Genomic DNA, 21,216 nt, shown 5'->3' with positions numbered 1-21,216 from the left:
AAGGAACCTGAACAGGAACCTGAACAAGAACCTTCACAGGAGGCTGTACAAGAACCTGAACAAGAGCCTGGACCTGAACAGGAACAGGAACCTGAACAGGAACCTGAACAAGAACCTGAAGAAGAACCTGGACCTGAACAGGGACCTGAACAAGAGCCTGAACAGGAAGCTGTACAAGAACCTGGACCTGAACAGGAACCTGAAAAATAACCTGAACAGGCAGCTGTACAAGAACCTGAACAAGAGCCTGGACCTAGACCTGAACAAGAACCTGCACAGGAACCTGGACCTGAGCAGGAACCTGAGCAGGAACCTGAACAAGAACCTGAACAAGAGCCTGAACCTGAACCTGAGTGGGAACCTGAACGAGAACCTGAACAAGAACCTGAACAGGAACCTGAACAACTCACAACAGACACAAACTCATTTATATCTTTACAGATTTTCTATAAACTGGGATTTAAAGACATCTCATCGTCCTTTAACTTCACCTGCTGGTGGAAAAACAAACTGCAAGATAAATCATCATCTGCTGGAGTTATTAATTTATTGTCTGTGTTCAAGGCCTCAAATGTTCCAACATCTTTGCTTCAGCATTAAAAGAGAAAAAGATGAAAATTAATTTAAATTGAGTTCTTTCTGTTTCCTCAGTACAAGAAAATAAACCAGTATTTTCAAAGGAAATCCTCAAATTATGTAAATTTGTATTTTTTCCGAGTTCTGCTCTGAATCAAATGTTCGAATATAAAGAGAAAGTTAATGAAAGCAGAAAAACTTAAAAATTCTGTGACACAACTGGGTCGTCTTTTAAACATCACTTAAAATCTAAGGTGTCGACTTAACTGGACAAATGAGGTGTGAGATCAAATGTGATTAATAAACAGATTAACAGATAATAATCATCAATCAATCATTAATATCTTTCTAATCACGTCATCCGAAGGAAAATGTGACTGATCGCATTAGAAATTATTTTCCAAACCAATAAAATGAGTCATAAATTATCATTATCAGTAATGTTCATGTTTTTATATTTAATGAGGCCGAGAGGTGACGCAGCCAATCAGAAGAGGAGCTGCCTAGCGAGCAGCAGGAGGCGGGGCCTGCAGGAGATGGATGGCCTCGTTGACAGGAAGCAGAAGATGAAGATTGAGGATCTGAGGTTGATTCAGGCTCGTCCCAGAAGAATAAAGATCAAATTAGAGGTTTATGAGCGGCGCCGTCTGTCCTGACAGTTTTATGAGCTCCGGGCGTCGCTGGGTGATTTATGTTTACAGGAGGGAGAAAGAAATTAAAAAACAAACAAAGTAGAAAGAATGAGGCAGCCTGAAATCACATTCTAATGCTGTGTGGACAGATCAGTGAGGCATGCTGGGAGAAAAGAGTCCGAGGTGACGTTCAGTCCTGAGGACGTTTATCAAAATACAGATTTAAACTGAGGCAGTAAAAACTCTGAGACTCCCAGTACTGCAGTCATCCACCAGGGGGCCATGGAGATGAGGAGGACGAGTTTAATCATCTGGATTCTTCTGGCTCAACTTTCTTCTTGACTCTGATTCCCTGAACTCAACAAACCGTCCAATTAAAAGCTCCTGTTGCTTTTCCCCTCCGGATTCAGAGTCTGGTGATAAACTCACAGGTCGAGAGGAGCAGAAGAAGAACGTGTCTGAAGGAACCAGCTGAGATCAGAAGATCCAACCAGCTGAGGAACATCCTCACTGCTGCCTACAGTATATATACACATTGAAAAAGAGGTTGAATGTGATTATACATATATACAAACATTATACAATTTTACATAAATTTGAGATTCTCATTAAAAATAAGAAGCAATATGTATGCGATTATACATATATCATTTGTTTCTTTGTGGATGTTCTCTGTAGTCCTGTGTGTGTGTGTGTGTGTGTGTGTGTGTGTCAGTGTGTGTATGTGTGTGTGGGTGGGTTTTTATAAACTCTTGCCACTGGATGGCAGTGAAGCTCCACAATCCAACTGTTTGTGTCATAAAAGGTGGTGAAAGACAAGAAGAGGAAGAGGAGTATTCATACGTGATCAGGGAGAGAGAGGGAGAGAGAAAGAGAGAGAGAGAGAGAGAGAAAGAGGGATGTACGAAGCCATCAGGATCACACCACCTGATCAGGAGTCTCAGCTGTCAATCTTCACGTCTGTTTTCATATCATCAAATAACTGAATCAAACCAAACTGATCAGAAACTTGAACAAACATCAGAGAGAAGAACTGAAACGACAGAAACATCTTTACAAACATTTATTTAACGTCTACTTTGATTCTTTAGTCTGGTCCATGTCCCGTCTGCTAACATGGAGGAGGAGGGTTATGAGTTACACTGCAGCCAGACACCAGGGGGCGATAGAGACTTTCGGGAGCCGTCAAGTTGTCAGTCTTTATGTTTTGAAGTGTTTTCTCCAGAGGTTCATACATGATGAGATGAACAAATAACTTCAGATCTGATTTGATGAGAACATCCTTCCACCGAGTTTACTGGAAATCCATCATCTCTGTGAAACTAACAAAGGAAGAAAGAAACAAATCAAACTCCTCCTTCACGTCTCTGATCGTTTAAATCTTCACGAACCTGAAGAAACAGATTCTGTTAAATATCGTTTTCCTTCAGAGTCGAGCTGCTGATCATCAAACGTTCACATGTAACAAAACATGTTCACACAAACTCCACTAAAGTTTAGAATCAGAACAAATCTTTATATTTGTCTAATAACATGTGATGAACATGTGATGAACATGTGAGGAACATGTCAGGACCATGTGAGGAACCTGTGAGGAACATGTGAGGAACATGTCAGGACCATGTGAGGAACATGTGAGGAACATGTGAGGAACATGTGAGGAACATGTGAGGAACATGTCAGGAAACTGTGATGAACATGTCAGGAACATGTGAGGAACCTGTGATGAACATGTGAGGACCATGTCTCTGGGTCAGCTCAGGTCTGAAACAGCCTAAATGACCAGTGTTAATAGTTGAACATCTGAAATAAGAGCTGTGGTTCGACCGTGTGACAGACGAGCGTCTCTGTGTCGTGGAGGAACTTCTTCATGCTCAGCCTCAGGAGACCGGACACTGCTCATAATTCTCCGTCTCCTGGATGTTTAATTCATGTTCCTCTGGCTGCGACACATTCAGCTCCGACAAAGAGCCGCTGCTAATGGTCCTTTCAGAGGAGGAGGATTAGAAGAAGACGAGGAGGAGGATAAACGACAGGAGCAGGAGACGCTTATCACAAATACATCAACTGAGGTCCAAGCCACACGGAGGAAATCAAACCTGAAGCAAAGACTGGAAGTGAGACTGTGACTCTATATTTAATATTTGACTTCATTTAGAAAAGTAGAAAATCAAACTGTTTCCACCAAAATATTCTGGAACGTGTTTTAAGGAACTAAATCGTTCCTGCAGATGTTTCCATCACATTCACACGTCCATGTTCCTCAATCATCTCACATGTTCAGGTTGATACCGTGAAAACCAAACAATGGAGAAATTCATAGATTTCCAAAGGAAACACAATGTGATGGATTATTAATCTGTGGCTCATTTTATTCTCTTTATACTAAACCTTGATGAACTCAATCTATAATTAGTTACATATTGTGATTATAAATTTTCTTTACTTAAAAACATAAAGTAAATCATTATTAACATGGAACAATAAGTCACTTTGGATAAAAGCTTAGTTTTAAAACCCGATTTGGGGAAATCATCTGATCACAGGACATGAGGAAACAGTGGAATGATCCTTTAGAAGACACACACACACACACACACACACACACACACACACACACACACACACACACACACACACACACACACACACACACACAGGTCTCTGTCAATAAGTGATATTTCCGTCACAGTATTTCTCTTATACGTTGAATCATTAAATCCAGAAGAGCCTCGGAGCTCAGATCCTCTCACTGGAGTTTTGCTGACATCTCTCTGAGCGTCTCTGGTTTTAAACTTTAAACACAGACGTGTGCGTCGCTCTCTGAATATTTTAAAGAGAAACTTCACAGGAGACATCTGAAGGTGAGCGGCTGCCGCCACCCAGATTAAACAGAAAGCATAAAACCAGAGTGAACACCGAGTTTTAATCCGAGGGGCTGGATCACCAGAGAGCTCTGCTAGCTCCACTCGATACAGATCCACTCACCTGCAGGAAGTTCTCACCACAGCAAAGTTCTCCTGTTCTTCACAAAGACTTCAAACTTCACCCAAAGACAATGAGAGGAGAACCTTCTGTGTCTTCATCATCATCATCATCATCATCATCATCATCATCATCATCATCATCATCATCATCATCCCTGAGTCTCACCAGAGGAACCAGGTGTGGAGACTGGACCAGAGACAAGAGGACGAGGAGCGAACAACACAAACATCACTTCAGCTCAAACGTCTCCGCTCATCACATGGTCTGTTATCGTAAAGACACTGTCCACAGGGGACAACTCTGTCCCCTCCTAATGGGAGTCTTCAGCTACCAGCCCTTGGTGAGCAAAACGAACGCATCCACCAAAGAAAGGGACCGACCCAGGAAGGAGACGAGGAGACGGAGGAGGCCAAGACTTAGAAAATATATTTTAAAAAAAAATAGACAATTTAAAGGTCCGAATATTTACATATACAGTCAATTTGAAATAGTTTCTAATATTAATGTAAAGTTGAGAAACACATCACTTATTTCGGTTAAGTTCATGAATCAAAAATGTCTCCAACCTCAAAAATTCTGTTTGATAAAAACACATTTTCTTAATTTTTATATATTTATAGGAGAAAACTGAAACTTTCATTTTCACAGTTTGTCAGGAATAGATTTTTTTAACACCATATAAAATAGGTGTTTGTCCTCGTCTTCATCCTGAGACACTTCTTCCGGTTTCACGTCCGTCTCCGTCTCACTCAGACATTTGTGTTTTTTCTGTTTCTCCTCTGGATAAATTCAGAATTCGTGTTTCACGAGGAAACTTTGGTTCTGCTCCTTTAACAAATCGCTCGCTCGCCCTGCTCTCCTCTCACTCTCCCGCCCATGAATAATACAATTCCGAGCTGAATTATTAATAAAGATTTTTGCACACAATCTGCAGGGCCCATTATCCAGATCTGTGATGGATCTCATTTAATTCTGACAGATTAGATGGATCCACAGGTTCCGCCTCCATTGAGGAGCCGACCTGCCGAGCTGATTACAGAAGATAATCTGAGTCAAAAGGTTAGAAACATTCTCCATATGAATGAGGCTGAGGTTTGTTTTCATGGAGCGGCAGAATGTCAGCTCCCCTGACGGACGCATCGTCCCCGAGGAAGAGGAGGGGACCAGTGGAGCCCCCCCCCCCCCCCCAATCTGTGAAAGGTCGTGGTTCAGGCGCTGAGGCCGATTGAGCGCTCACACAACCACTTATCTCCTGAAAGCCCCAAACGAGGTAATCCTCCGGCAGGCGCTCATTACTCGCTGCACTTTCTGCAGCCGGCGATTCAGAATCTCACGTCGAGTCGAATTTCCTTCTGTTTCATTTCCACTAAATATGAGTCGAACCGAGGAAATCATCCGCAGCAGGAAGCAGCTCCGCACATCTCCTCCAACACGGAGGCTTTAAGAGACACTCACACGTCTCCGAGTTTCATCTGCACCAAACATACATTTCATGGTTCAGAGAATTCAACTTTAATTTCCTCACATTTACTCCAGAAAAACAGCTTTTAACTTTAAATGTTGCAATAAATCAAGATAAAAATGTAAAAGCAGGAACTTTATCAAGAGGAAAAACTGAATAATGTTTTCATAATGTTTAAGACGTTTAAATTCAGGTCAAGCTCATATTTAAAGTGACCTTTGGTCTAATTTAAAAACTCATTAAATTAAAACTAACGGTTTTAAAACTTAATCACATCGTTGTGTATTTGGTAAAAATGATCGCTCCATTAAGAAGTTGATAAAAAACCATGTTCACTTAAAATTAAATATCAAAAACAACACTGCTGCAATAATTTATTTTCAGTATTGATTAATCATTGATGATCATTTTCTTTCTCTCAATAAACCACTTTATTTTTCAGTCATCAGTTTAAAACCTAAACTTTGCAGTTGATTGATTTTAAAACATAAATAATTTTATTCCAACTAATTTTCATGCAACAAATCCAATGAAATAAAAAGGGACAAATCAGTTTTTGTGGATAAAGATGTTTTGGTTTGTCGTGAGGAAGAAGAAGAAGAAGAAGAAGAAGAAGAAGACGAAGAAGAAGAAGAAGAAGAAGAAGAAGAAGAAGAAGAAGAAGAAGAAGAAGAATGTGTCTCCACCTGGTCGATCTTTGAACTGCAGATCACCTCTGACACCTCCAGGCTTTAACTGGAGGACAGAAACAGAAAGAGAGAGAGAGGCCTCGACGAATCAGCCGACAGCCTGAGTCTGACGTGGGGGGGGGGGGGGGGGGGCTGCACTCGTCTGATCACAGTCGCTGTTAAACTCCCACGGCAAATCACAGAGAGGACGCAGCTCCCCAGAGACAGAGAGCGAACAGAGAATCACAAAACAGCATCAATTAACATGTCAGAGGAAGGTTCTCCTCCAGCCTCTGTGGAACTCAGACTGAACACGAGAAGCTCTGCTGGAGTTTCTCCACAGTGGGAACAGGTATCGTTCTGTGAAGACGTCAGAGACTCAGTCTGGATCAGAACCTTCAGGAGACAAAGGAAATCCTGAAGAGCGTCTGCCCTGATGAGGATCAGGTTCTGTTACTGATGTGATTGAAGATCCTCTTCTGTTCTGACTCTTCTGTTCATGTTTTAGGATCAGGATCAAACAAGATAAATAAATATTAACATAGGAGGAAGCATGCTGCTGCAGGAATGGAGCTCATCAGTTTCAGTAGGAGGTGGAGGTGTGTACGTGGGCGTCACATCTGGTCTCATCCTGGAATCGAACGTGGGCTCGTCAGGTTAAATCAACGCGTGGGCCCCGAGCCGATGTGCAGATGTTCCTCTTGACTCGAGCTGCAGCGGCGTCAGAAGATCAGTCAGGAAACCAAACGTGAAGCACGCAGCTTTTATCAGAGGAAATCATCAGCCTTTAATAGCTTTTTAATGAGTTTGTGGAATGCACTCTGGCGACAGTCTAATAAAGGACAAGCTCCGCACTGAGACTGGGGCTGAATAATGTATAAGGGCAGAGGTAGCACTAATGAAAAGATGATGAGAGGATTCCTGGGAGAGCAGGCGAGAGGAAAGGTGCCAGGAAAAGTTGAAAGAGAGTCCCAATTAATCTTCATGTGCTTACACAAGAAATTAAACAAAGACGGGAAAATGGACGACGGAGACGAGGCAGCGAACAAAGACACCGTGATGGGTTCAATGGTTCCAGTTCCACCATCATGGGGGGGGAGTCGAGGAGAGAGGACTTCAGGAAAAAAGAGTAAATGACAGATTGTTTGTGAGAGGAAAGGAAGGAGAGGAGGAGTCAAGGCAGGAAAGAAGGAGGTGGAGGAAGAAGTAGGTAAAATAATTAGACAATAACAAAAGGTGCCAAAGTGGCAGGAAGAAAAATGAGGAAATAAGGATGGAAAAATAAATAATAAGAAAAGAGAAATTGATGAGGAAAGGAGGAGGAAGAAGATATTATATTAAAGAGAGAGAAAGGATGAGAACAAACAAGCAAGTAGGAAATTAATAATTCTGAATTTAACATAGATGAAGAAGTTGGAAAGAACATGAGCAAGAGAGAGAGAGAAAGGAGGAAGAAACTGAGACTGAGGGGAGGAAAGAAGATGAGAAGTAGAGAAGGAAATAAGGAAAGTATGAGAAAGAAAGAAAGAACATTGGGGAGAAAATTGGGGGTTGAAAGAGAACGAGGTAGGAAAGAAAGAGGAGGAGGAAAGGAAAGGAGAAAGAAATAAGAAATAAATGATGTGGAGGAAGAAGGGAAGAGGAAGTCAAGTAAACGACAAGTTCCCGTTGTAACAAAGGAAAAGAGGAAACAAGGAAAGTAAGAAAGAGAAGAGGAAGAGTAAAATAGAAAATATGTTTTCAGGAAGGAAGGAAGGAGGAAAAGAAGAAAAGGAGGGAACTGGATCAAGAAGGAAAAGAAAGAGGAGGAGGTAGGAAATGAAAGGACAGGAAAGAGGAATTAGGGAAGGAAAGGAGACATGGATATAAAACTAGTGAAGACAGTGAGGAGGTAGAGAAGAAGGGATGAGATGAAGGAGATGAAGGAGATTCGACTCCTCTTCTTCTGTGGTTGTTTGATGAAAACAGGAGGAAAGTTTGAGTTGAGGCGAGTTCGACTGCGTCTCTTCTTCTTCACTCGTCTTCTTCACTCTTCTTCTTCACTCGTCTTCTTCACTCTTCCTCTTCACTCTTCTTCTTCACTCGTCTTCTTCACTCTTCTTCTTCCTCCGTCTCTTTTGGGCGGTGATTAAACTCTAATGAAAGTGTTGAACAGGAGGGCGGTGGCAGGTCGGGGGGGGAGGATTAACGCTGAGGTTATCGAGCCCCGGTGCAAAGATCAACTCTCATTTCCATAAACGTCCACTTCGCCCGGCTCCTCTAATACTCGCTCAGTTATTCCTCCGCACTCTGCCAGCAGGGGTCAGAGGTCACGGACCGATAAGTCGCCACGACCTCTGAGGTGGCGCCGGTTCTGGGTTCATCAGGCGCCGACACCGAATTACCGGGAAGGACGAGGGAAACACATTGTGCGCTTTAATTGGTCTGATGGAGCAGAACGTCACATTTTAAATAAAGTTGGAATTAATTTTCAAATGATTAAATTCTGACTCTGAAGAGAAACTTTCAAACTTAGAAACAGAACAATCTTCTTCAATGAGCGACAGGAAGTGAACGTGCTCGAGATCTCACGGAACCAAGAACTTTAAATAAAGAACCACGGTTCTAAAAGGTGAAGCCACAACAACTCACATGTTAATAATTCAAAATAACAACTATTATTATTTCACAGTTCAAATTATAACCCTTGATCTATAAACCTATTGATTATGTGTAGAAGACAGAGCTCAGATAGACATTCAGTCTGTCTCTCAGTGTGTGTGTGTGTGTCTGTGTGTGTGTCTGTGTGTGTGTGTGAGTGTCGATGTGTGCGTCTGTGTGTGTGTGTGAATGTGTGTGTAATGTTTCACACCTGACCCCCCCCCCCCCCCTTCACTGCGTCTTAGCCTCAGTCATTAGTTCAGCTCTTGTGCTTTTTATCCAACGAGCATCTTTCAATAACTATATCCACTCATTGACCCCCCCCCCCCCCCGTCATCTGTCCACCTGGTCCCCTCCTCCCTCCTCCCTCCCTCCCCCCTTGCTGCTCACCATCCTCCATCTTTGTGTTTTCACACATAAATCCAAACATGCGTGAAGAACGTGCACCTGAGCCTCTGATGATCTGAGGTCAGAGGTCGTGTCGGAGGCGTCGCGTCGCTCGACTGAAGCTGAGTAATGCAGGAGGGAAGGGGGGGGGGGGGGGGGGGGAGGACAGAGCTTGAGGAAAGGAAGGAAGGAGGCTTCAGTCTATTCATTCAGTGATGTGGTGGGTGGTTCCTCCAGCCTGTCTGGTGAATTATTATTATTATTGATTGGTGTTTAGAAAGGGACGCTGCTGGCCACGCCCCCTGTGACCAGCAGCTCAACATGGAAGCTCACCACCTTCGTCTTCACCTGACCATTCAAGCAGTGACTGGCAGCGCTGGTCCCAGTGCGTCGGTCGGTGGTCGGAGACGTGAGACTCTTAAATGGACGAGCGTGATGTCCTGACTCTACACTGCCCCTACAGGTCATGTTTATACTTCATCCTGTGGACGTGTGGCGTTGGAAGTGGCTGAGCAGCCTCCTCCTCCTCCTCAGCTGTAAACGGACTGAGCATGAATCCAGATGGCGTTGTGTTAATATTGTTCCGTCTGACTCCTCCTCCATCATCTCTCCTCGCCGTGGAGAGAGCAGTGGCCCCCACGCCCAGGGGCCACGCTGCCATCTTCTATTATTTATGAATCTGATTAACAATCTGCCGCCCTGCTGCAGGAGAAGCTGAGATCCATGATAGAGAAGCAGCAGCAGCAGCGCGGGGGGGGGGGGGTATACTTCCACTTCAGCAGAGAAGAGGAGCAGAGAAATCATCTTCTGCCCCCCCCCGCTTAATGAGAACCAGGTCCAGACTCACTTGTTAAACGGAACTTTACCTCCAGGTCTCGTGTGGTTCAGACCTTCTGACTTTTCAGACAGAAAACCAAACATTTCTTGACATTGTGTGATCTCAGGTTCTCAGGACCTGTTGGACGGACGTGTGGTGAGGACGTGTGTCCCTCCTCTGAAGTGAACAGACTGAGAACAGGTCCATTAGACTAAAGACAGAATCTCTGGGGACACGTTAGATTCTGTTTTTGTTAGAAACACAAAGAACCGTGATCACCTCCTCGCTCAGTATCGACCAATCGACAGAGGTCTCATTGATCCGTGAACACTCCTGCAGCACACTGTCCTCCACAGAACATCCATGAAGACACAACGTCTTTTCACCTGCTCCACTTTCCCACAATGCAACACACAAACACACAGAAAGTGAATCTTAAACCAACAATAAAATTACTAAATCATTCATTGGATTTCACCTAAACTGCTGCAAATAAAACTTTGACAAATCATAGAAAACTAACAAATCCTTCCTGAAGATGAATGGAAATCGTTGCAGTAGTTTCTGTGTGAAGTGAAGAGACAGACACCAAATGGACACCGGGGGACAGAAGACGTTCAGTTTGAAATAGAAGCTGAAAAATCCTCATGTTCTGAGTTTCTTCTGAGTTTCAGTGTTTGTTCATCTTAGTTTCCAAACATAGGACTTGAGGACTCGCCCACCTGCACCCATTGGACGGCACTATCTGTCAATCACACGCTGGTACCCCCCCCCCCCCAAACACATCCGGTGTTTTATGGTCTGTATGATCATAATTCACTAAATGATCATCAGCTGTTTGAAGAAGACTTGAAACTACACTGATAAAAGTGATTCTGAGAGCATGTAATTGTAACACAATTATATCTATGATATTAACAATAAATATGTATGCTTTTAGTTCTACAAAAAATATATAGTTGTCGACTTAATCTGCATCTGTTGAAAATACAAGAGATTATTATTTTTTTTCTTAACAATATGTATTTACGAAATCTCAACTAATCTTCTTCCATACAAACATGCAACACACATTTTATTGTTGCATTTACGCTGTAAAGTGGCGGGAGTCACGTGATTTCATGCACCTGCGTAGTGCTCTGCCATAGGCTGTGCCTATTGTGGTCTGAGGTCAGGAGGCGGGGCCCCATTTTTGGCTCAGAAGAACTTTCTAGCATGGCGACGGGTCTCATCACCTTCATTGATCAGGTAAACTTTGCGCCAAAATATGTTTCTGAAATATATGCACTGCAGTAACACAATGTTGTTTCATTTTAATCAGAAGATATTTTTTTTACAGTTTCATTGGACTTTGTGCATGGTGAAGCCAGTTTGTCATCGACGGTTCGACAACTTCCAGGTAAGGTTTTCACATTGTTAAAGAAATAAAAATAATGTAAGAGGGTTTTTATGACGATAATATTAGTAAGTGGCTTTACACAAAGTATATTTAAAGAACATTTTTAGCGACACTAATAGGGTTTTCATGGTGCCGCAGCGTTTTCTTTACCCCGGGGCCGCACTGTCTGCGTTTGATCTGCAAACGGCTTCGTGTCGCGGTTGTCAGTTATTCACACCGGCTTCGGTTGAGCCACGGCTCCGCAGGCGAGCTGCTCTTGTCAGCGCCATGTTTTAACATAGGTCTGACGTTGCAAATGGCATCAAAAAGGTCCGATATGGATAGTTTATTTTTTGCCTGCTGCACACGCATGTGACACGTGCATCTCTCGTGCGCGCGCGCTCTCTCTCCCTCTCTTTGTCTCTGTCTCCCTGGCCCGCTCGCTCTCTCCCTGTCTCTATCTCTCTCGGTCTGTCTTTGTAGACTATACAGTCTGTGTAGACCGCGACACGAAGAGAAGCTGCGCCGGAGAACAAGTGAGTTGAAGTTTCACTGCCACGGAGCAAAACGATTTTTTTACAAGCTTACATGAAAGCTATCGTTTTTCTTGGTTTGACATAATCTTAAAATGAGTCAATCTAAGGTAAACTCAGCTTCTGCGTGAAAGAGCAGCCCCCCTCCACACACACACACACACACACACACACACACACACACACCCTCTGTATGTCTGCTGCACAGTATGCAGCAGAGAGGAACGGTCCACAAAGAGGACTGGTCTCTGTGATCTTGATCTTTTCTACAGCAAATTATTCTGACCCATCCACCATCGTCACACAAACGGTCTCACAGATGCTGGAATTCAATGAAAATGCTTGAAATTACGATTGTGTTAATTTAAATAACCAAATCCTTTTTAATAAAATAAAACTACTCTATTGTGACTCAGCAAGGCTGTACAAGATACCCATTTGTCAGCAACTATTATTTTCATTGTTGATTTCATTATTGATTAATCAATCCATAAAATTATGAAACATGTTAATTAGTTTTTTCCCAATGCCCAAGGTGATATCCTAAAATGTCTTTACTCTCACAGTGGAGTAAAGAAATCATAACATTCACAATTGAGATTGTGAGATCTGAGTATTTGATTATGCTTTCATAAAAAATGCTTAAAAATTATGAATGAATAATCAAAATACTTGGCAATTAATTTAATGGTGGAAAAGTAATCTATTAACTGATTAATCATTGAAGCTGTAGGAGCCAAGTCTACTTACAGACCGGTGACACATTTTAAACATGATTTATGTTTTCATTAAATTTATCTCCCTTCAGTAGAATCAACATAAACAAAATTATGTTTTATGACAATAAAACATAATTTTGGTTGTTTGACTTAATGTATGACTTGCTTGATCAGTAACCATCTTGATGATCCAGTCTGTGTTTCATAAAGTAGCGTCATCTTTCTAAAGCATTCCAAGCAAAAGTAATGATTTTTAAACAAAAATTACAAATCAAACAAAACAAACTGTTTGCATCCTATGCCAGTCCTGAGCCATGCATGCACAACTTTTTAAATGAAATGAGAATCATCAGGCCAAAATCGTATATCGTAAATCATACTATAATCGCAAAGGGCTTTCTTTAAGTGAGGTATATTATAAATACAATGTAAAAGTAATGCCATTCAATATTCTTACTATTGATCACACAGTAAAATGTTTCCATAAACAGAAAAGTTCAACAAATGTGTGTGTGCTGTCTGTTGTAGTTCCTGAAAGAAAAATTAATTGGCAGGTCAGACTAAAAAAGAGATAAACGGAAATCTGAATCAGCTAGGAAAATTGCAGTCTATTTTTAAATGACTGAGCAGCAAAATTATTGTCTTATGTTTATTTTTATTTTTACTTTTGTCGATGGACAGACGGACCAAGAAATGGAGAGGTGAACAACGTTTAATGGAAGCCAAGCTCCCTGCCCTAACAATGCCTACATCAAGAATCTCCTGCAGAGTCCCACCCTAACCTTCCCCAGAGACCACTCACTTTGCTTCTCCTTCGGGGTCTGGATGTACTTGGATCTAGCCCCTGGGTTTCAGTCCTAATGGGATGGATTTGCAAGATCTGTACTTTTGTTTGCCCTGAAACAAATGAACTTTTGAAGCACTATAGGTTTAGGCACATCCACAGAGAGTTTCTTCCCTGTTTGTATCCTGATTGCCCTTGCTCTTTCAAAACCTGGAATGCCCTCAAGTCACATTTGTCAAAGAGACATCCAACTAACAAATCCACACCAGAAGTGAATTGTTTTAGTTGTGAACTTTGCAGTTATTGTGCCTCCTCTGAGAAGGATTACTTCCAACATCTTGGATTTCATCTTAGGAAAAGTGAAACTGTGCACTGTGTCTTCAGGGAGTGTGATTTTTACACAAATGTGTATGGAACATTTGCATCACACAGATCCCGACAACACGCATCACATTCTTCAAGTGACTTCCGGGTTGAAATCGTACATGAGTATGTAGACCAGTCAAATATTACAGATGATATTGCTGTAGCACAATGTTCTGAGGCTGAGGGTTCAGCAGAATATGACTGTTCAGGAGAGGAAGAATTGAAAGAAGAAGAAATTGAACTGAAGCTAGGCCACCTTTTATTAAAGTTAGAGAGCATTTATAATGTGCCAAGCAATTGCATTAGTGAAGTAGTAGCAGAGCTCCAGTTTATATCTTCTTCGGTGTCAGTTTCTGATATAACAAAAACTGTAAATTCATGTTTAAGGAAACATGAGGGGGTGCTTAATGACTCTGCCATCTCCGATTTAGTCAAACAGTTGTGTGAGACAAACCCTATTGGCACAGCTTTAAGAGCTGACGGTCCTCTTGCCACCTCTTACAAAAGGCATGAGTTTTTTAAGAAGAAATTTCACGTGGTAGAGCCTGTCGAATACATTCTGGACCAAAAGGAAGGTCAAACATTACAATACATTCCCATTCTTCAGTCATTGTCACAGATTTTAAGTGTGAAAGACATACAGGAGAAAGCTTTCAACTCTTCATATACTACTCTCGATGGATGTTACAAGTCATTTCGTGACGGAACACATTTTAAAGAAAATGCACTTCTTTCAACTGAAGACATAACTCTTCCTCTCATTCTCTACATTGACGATTTTGAGGTTTGCAATCCTCTGGGGACATCCCGAAAAAAACACAATCACTGCAGTGTACTGGGTATTGGCAAATATTCCACCACAGTTTCGTGCTACATTGAAGTCAATTTATCTAGCTATGCTTTGCAAGGCAGTTGACGTAAAGAAGTTTGGTTATGAGGCAGTGCTTGAACCACTTTTAAAAGACCTTGTCCAGTTGGAAGAGGAAGGGCTCTTTATTCCTATGTTTGGAAAGAAAATCAAAGGCACAATAGTTTGTGTAGTAGCGGACAATTTAGGTGCCCATTCAATCAGTGGCTTTTTAGAAAGCTTTTCTGGATCTCATGTTTGTAGGTTTTGTTTGGGAGAGCTGTCTGAGTTTCAGAAAAAAGAAGTAAGAACTGGATCCTTCCGAGGAAGAACGAAGCAGGAACATTCTCTTCATGTACAAACTGCTTTAGAAAGTCCCACTCTCACTCACTGCTTTGGTGTGAAAAGGCAGTGTGCCTTGACCAATACATTAAGATATTTTAACGTTTTGTCAGGGTATCCACCAGACTTGCTCCACGACCTTTTCGAGGGAATAGTACGTCTGGAGTTGGCTCTGTGCCTTAAGGTTCTGATAAAGAAAAAATACTTTACTGTATTTCAACTCAATGACCTAATCAGACAGTTCAGCTACAGGTGGACTGACAAAGCTGACAGCCCACAGCCTGTGCCACTGAACTTTGCCACCCAAAACAGCGTCGGTGGAAACGCCCATGAAAATTGGTGTTTGTTGCGCCTGCTCCCTCTTATCATTGGTTTCACAGTGCCAGAGAGTGAACCAGCATGGCATCTTCTAATGGATCTAAAAGACATTGTTGAACTAGTGGTTTCTCCAGTTCACACCGATGACACAATCAGATACCTTGACACCAAGATATCAGAGCACAGGCATAGATACATGCAGGTTTTCCCAGAGGCAAAACTTCTGCCAAAGCACCATTTCCTTGAACATTATCCACAACTAATCAAGGCTTTTGGACCGCTTGTAGCTCTGTGGACGATGCGCTTTGAAGCGAAACATAGCTTCTTTAAGCGAGTCGTTCGACATACCAGGTGTTTTCGCAACATTTTATTGACTCTGGCGGTTAAGCATCAGTTCATGCTGGCTTACCATATGCATGGCAGAGACATCCTCAAACCTGCCCTCAATGTCTCAAATCTGTCCACAGTGCCTGTGGATGTCCTGAAGGAAAACATACAGGATGCGGTGCAAAGAGAGTTTCCTGGAGAGACATGTGTTCATGTGGCCAATACAGTGATTTGCCATGGCACCAGTTACTCAGTGGGAATGATCTTGGCCTATGGATCCACTGGAGGGCTTCCAGACTTTGTTGAACTGAGTCTAATCCTCATTGTCCATGGCGAGCCTGACTCTTACCCTCTTGTCGCATATACTGTTCAGCAAAAGCGATTTGTCACCTTGAAGCATCACATTCTCCTGCAAGATTAGGTAGTTGTATACACTATACATTAGCAGGTTTTTAAATTGTTAAATTGTTGTCCAATATGTACCTATGAAACTGCAAAGGACATTATCTACTTAACTGAGAATACCTCATGCTCTTAACACATTGCTCTAAATTGTTAAAAGGTCCAGTGTGTAAGATTTAGGTGAAAGGGATCTATTGGTAGAAACTGTATACAAATCCTAATCCTAGTGATGTTTTCACTAGTGTGCTTCATCTAAATTGTATGCATTTGAGTTTTCTTTGCCCTAAAATGGGCGCTTTATGTTTAAATACTTTATATTAACATCAGTAGTGGGTCCTCTCTACAGAGTCCGCCATGCTTTTTACAGTCATCCAAACTGGACAAACTAAACAACTTTTTTAGTCTTTATGACAACTGAATGCTGCCACAGGTTCTAATGTTTCTTATGTCTTTTTCTTCAACTACAGAATCATCAACATGTCTGCCAAACTCCGAGTCATACTCCGAGAACAAATAAGGAAGCTTCCTTTGCCCTCAGGAATCCCAGAGACTGTGGAGGATTTGAAGAATATCGTTCAAGAGACATTTGCAATCGAGGAAGATTTTAGTTTGCAGTTCCAGGACCAGGAATTTTATGGTCAGTTTTTTACTCTCCTTAAAACATGCGACATAAAGGACAAAGACACCATCAAGGTGGTTCCTGCTGAGCCAGTGATCCTGGAGAGCTTTGATAGCAGTGGTGCAGACTTATCAGAAGATGTTGGTTCCACTGCATCCAGTGATACCATCATTCTCTCTTCTCCAAGGAGCACCTCCTCCCTTCGTACTGTGTCATGGCCAGCTCAATTTGAGGTACCTACCTTCGCCTTTGACACCGAGCTTGTTTTACAAGCTGCAAATGAAGTTTACCAAAAGGATGGAACCCTTCTTAATAATCCTTCAGTAAAATCGGACATTCTGGAGAAATTAGCAGAGAGTATTTTTTTCTACACTGCGTATCCTTCACAAGCACAAAGAGAGCAGGTAGCAGTGGCCCTAATTATGAAGCACCCTTGTTTGAAGGACCCAGTTTCATTTAATGGTTTGTACGGCTGGCACAACAGCCTTAAGTACAAGATGGGGAATTACAGAGCGAAGGTCAAACACCTTGGACTACCAGAGTTACAGGTTAATACTCTGAAGAGAAAATCGGCTGCAGATAGCACTCCAGCAAAAAATGTGAAAAAGGCAAAGAAATCGGAGGTGAATTACCTCCCACCTCCTCCTCAAGGCGAAAGTTTGGAAAGCCTTGAACAGGTGCGAGTGGAGCTTCTTTACGAGTTCAAGAAGAGGGACAACGACAGCGTGATCAATGATAAGATGGCAACAACCTTTTCACTGCGTCGAACCGATGTAATTCTCAATAAACCACCGGTGATTGACTTCAGGGCTCGATGGCCTGCCCTGTTTGCGCTTTCCCAGGTATGTTGAATATTTTAATCGTGTCCTCTCTATTACAGGATGTTGTTAGCAAAGTTAAAAATGTAATTTCTCTATATGGAATTAATCATTATCGGCTTGTATCTCAATCTTTGTCTTGGTCTCTCTCAGGTCGAGGAGGAATTCCGGAGGATCACTTTGAAGCCACTCCAGTCCACATTCCTAGGGAAGTTGGATCAATATACACCCCAGCTGTTGAGCTTGTTCAGGAGGAAGGGAGGAGCTGTCGGGAGGAAACTGGATGAGACCCTTGACATGTTAAATAAGGCACGTACTTATAATAGTATAGCAGTTAGCTTTGTGTAGTAGCATTCTGATTCTACATAATTTAATATTTAATATTTTTGTAGGACAACAGCATTGAATCTAGGAGAGAAGCGGTGGTCAGAGGCCTCATTCTCTACCTTGGAGAGAAGCCGGAGGGATTTATCAAAGTCTACCAGGTAAAGATAAAATACATCTGCCTTGTGTATATATTTCTACTGAAGTATTCATCACATTTTCAGGTTCTAAACAAGGCACAATTTTGGAAAATTAATATGCACAGTATAGTTAAATGTACTATAATACAGCTGGAGTAACCTCCACTATGCAAAGTAAATGGCATTTAAAATTAACCTTACAAAACAAGAAGATTTTAAACATGCATAATAGAGATCTGTTTCAGGCATGCAAACTTTAAATGTTTTGGCAAAGTTAGTCTTTCCTCAAATTCTTACTTTTTTTGCATTGCTGCAGTGCTTAATTAAATGCAAAGATGATTTATCCAATGATGGGTCTTACAATTTTGCTTCTCAATGGTAAAACCTCAAGTTCTACTTTTTTCACGATTAAAATGTAGTTAATGAAAAGTGGGTCAGTTTGGACCCCCTTCCCAATTCAATTAATTAGCGTCTTTGTCAACAGAAATAAACCAAACAAGTGAAGTGTAATTGTAACTTCTGTAGAGCTAAATGAGTAACAACAGTGTAAATTTAACTTAAGGTGGAATTAGTGGTTATATACTAAACAGAATATTCAATCAGTGGCATTTCCTTGAACTTTTTTGTCTCCTTATGTCCTCAATGTAAAACAACTCAGACGTGATTACAACACTGTTTTTGCTTTCAAACAATGCTTTTGTTAATCATTGGATTTACATAAAAGGGATAGAAAAAAAATTGTATTCCCTAATTATCTACTTCTCCACTATGCCGATGGATGGTAGGGTGAAGTGTTTGAGTCCACAATACACTTCAAGAGACTTAGGAGTAAACTGTGTTGCAGCCGAATACAATACATTGAAGGCAATTGTGACCTCCTTTGTTAAAATAAAACACCATTTTAAAAAAAACTAAATGCCTCCATACTGCTTGTGTGGCGTCACCCAAGTGTCTGCCTGCCACTACCCTAACCCTAGACTCAGCCAGTGGTGAGTTGATGAGTGATTTTTTCATTTTCTGTGAACTATCCGTTTAAAATTAAAGTGCTTTAAAAAAGCTATTAAAGCTTTAAAGTAAATTTACTGACACCTGTCTTTATGGTATATTTTACAGATTTTTGACAATGACGATGCTGCAGCTTTCCAAGAGGCCATCAGTACAATGGTACTGAACATCTTTATGGTCAGCAAAGCCAAGGATGAAGGTCTCGACAACCAGATAGGAATAGCCATCGAGGGAGAAGAGGTGCTTTTCGGTATTTCTGATGTTGCACATGCTTGTGCCTTCCTGATCGGACTTACGTATGCCTTGGAACTAAGCTATCCTAAGAAACTGAAATATACCTTTGAGGTTTTTCAGAAGATCTTTCTAGAGCTGGAGGATGTAAACCTCAAAATGTCCTCAAAGGTTCATGATCTCAAGGTCATGTTGCATGCCTAAAAGTCAAAATGACGTCATAGGCCAATAGTTTGAGTGACCTTCCTCTTTTCAAGTTCAGCAGGTTTTACTGTTTCAAGGTCAGTTTACGTGTTTAAAAGCCATACAGACATCATAAAAGGAAGAGAGTTGAGTGAGCTTCCTCTCGGCTAGTTCTTTAGTTTTGGGTTTTACACAGCACTTTCTCAGGCTCTTCTAATGCACTTTCTCAGGTATACTGAAAATGTAAACGACTACATTTATATTTGTGTTGCTGTATGCTTTACAATAGTTCCTTGCACTTTAAATTGTACAGTCAGCTAAAGCAAATGGCTGTCACCCAGGGCTGGACGATCATTACAATTATCATTTATAATTTTTAAGGGGAATTCTATTTTTCATAATTTGGTTATTTTGGGATATCGTGATGAACAATTTGGATTTCTAAACTGATACAAAGCTAATTTTATTGTAAATGTTAGACGACTAACAAATTGTTCAGCCCTGTCAGATGATAATTTCATATGTGTATCGTGTTGTTTTAAGCACCAATTGTTTCGGAGTGAGAGACTTAAGGATTAAGTTGCATTTCAAAATGTATTTCACCTTGTGAAGTGCTTTAAATAAATGTTTATACCTGATGTGGGTATTGTTCAGAGATATGTGATTTGGAGTTAATGACAGAGCCAATAAACCCTGTCAATTTTGATGACTATGAATTCTCCTTTAGCACCATCATGTTGTTATCACAATATTGACATATACACAATAGGTCAAAAATCTGAAGGGCAGATATTGAACGCTGTTAGTTTTGATTATTTCATGACCAAAATGTCAGCTTTTAAAAATAAGGCTGAAAAGTGACAAATTGATGTCCATTATATTTAACTGAAAAATAGTGTTTGATCTACTTAGAACAATTGAGGCAACTTTTTGCATCAGATTACTATGTACAACAAGCAAGACTGGTCTTTGTATGAAGTACTTAATTATTTGTATGTATGAAGCACATTTTGCCAGTAAAGTCAGCTTAAACTTTCTAGTTGAATAACGTCAGTTTTCAAGTTAAGTCAGCAAAATTTTGCTAGTAAAGTAATGCAATTTGTTGAGTAAAGTCAACTTAATTATGAAAGTAAATTTAAGTTAACTTTACTTGCAAAGTTTAGGTGATTTTACTTGGGAAAATTAAATTGACTTTACTTGGAAACTTTAGATCTTGTCTAGAAAAACTTAAGTAGTTCATACATAGCCCAATCTTGCTTGAACTAACTAATATTCTGATGCAAAAAGTTGCCTCGATTTTTTTAAGTAGATCAGGCAGGAAATTTTTATCAGTGTAGAGACAGAAACTCCTGAATGTTCACTTTCTATAGAAACTACCAGTGGAGTCGCCCCCTGCTGGTCAGACGAGTCGGCTTCACTTTCTGGACCCACAATCTACGAACACTTCTATCAACACACGTCAACACATCCATCGGTTCAGTGTTTTCAGGAGCAGAGAATAAATCATTCTGGATCTTTTTAATGGTTCCACTTAGATCCAGACGAGGGAAACACACACACACACACACATACACACACACACACACACACAGACACACACACAGAAGCCTGTGATGTCTTCACGTCACAGAGACGAGAGCGATTCTTCCTCCAGTGACATCAGCTGTCAGAGCAGCGAGGAGCCGACAGAGGAATCAAGTGAAACGCTCA

General features: G+C 41.2%; 1 protein-coding gene across 2 annotated transcripts; it reads left to right on the top strand.

Annotated features, from left to right (window-relative positions):
• The first annotated feature begins 11,282 nt into the window (after positions 1–11,282).
• On the top strand, positions 11,283–20,371 carry LOC128445397 (uncharacterized). Of its 2 annotated transcripts, XM_053428028.1 has the most exons (6): positions 11,283–11,418; positions 11,510–11,569; positions 16,654–17,647; positions 17,777–17,932; positions 18,016–18,108; positions 19,201–20,371. In XM_053428028.1, the coding sequence occupies exons 3-6, from the start codon at positions 16,664–16,666 to the stop codon at positions 19,525–19,527; spliced, it is 1,560 nt and encodes a 519-aa protein (XP_053284003.1). In that variant the 5' UTR covers positions 11,283–11,418; positions 11,510–11,569; positions 16,654–16,663; the 3' UTR covers positions 19,528–20,371. The 2 variants fall into 2 exon arrangements, with proteins under 2 accessions (XP_053284003.1, XP_053284004.1); XM_053428029.1 differs by lacking the exons at positions 11,283–11,418; positions 11,510–11,569 and adding an exon at positions 12,022–12,084.
• Positions 20,372–21,216: the final 845 nt, after the last annotated feature.

Source organism: Pleuronectes platessa, chromosome 8 (assembly GCF_947347685.1).
Source record: "Pleuronectes platessa chromosome 8, fPlePla1.1, whole genome shotgun sequence".
Taxonomy (NCBI): domain Eukaryota; kingdom Metazoa; phylum Chordata; class Actinopteri; order Pleuronectiformes; family Pleuronectidae; genus Pleuronectes; species Pleuronectes platessa.
Note: the sequence above shows the minus strand (reverse complement) of the source record. Positions and strands in the feature narration are given on the sequence as shown.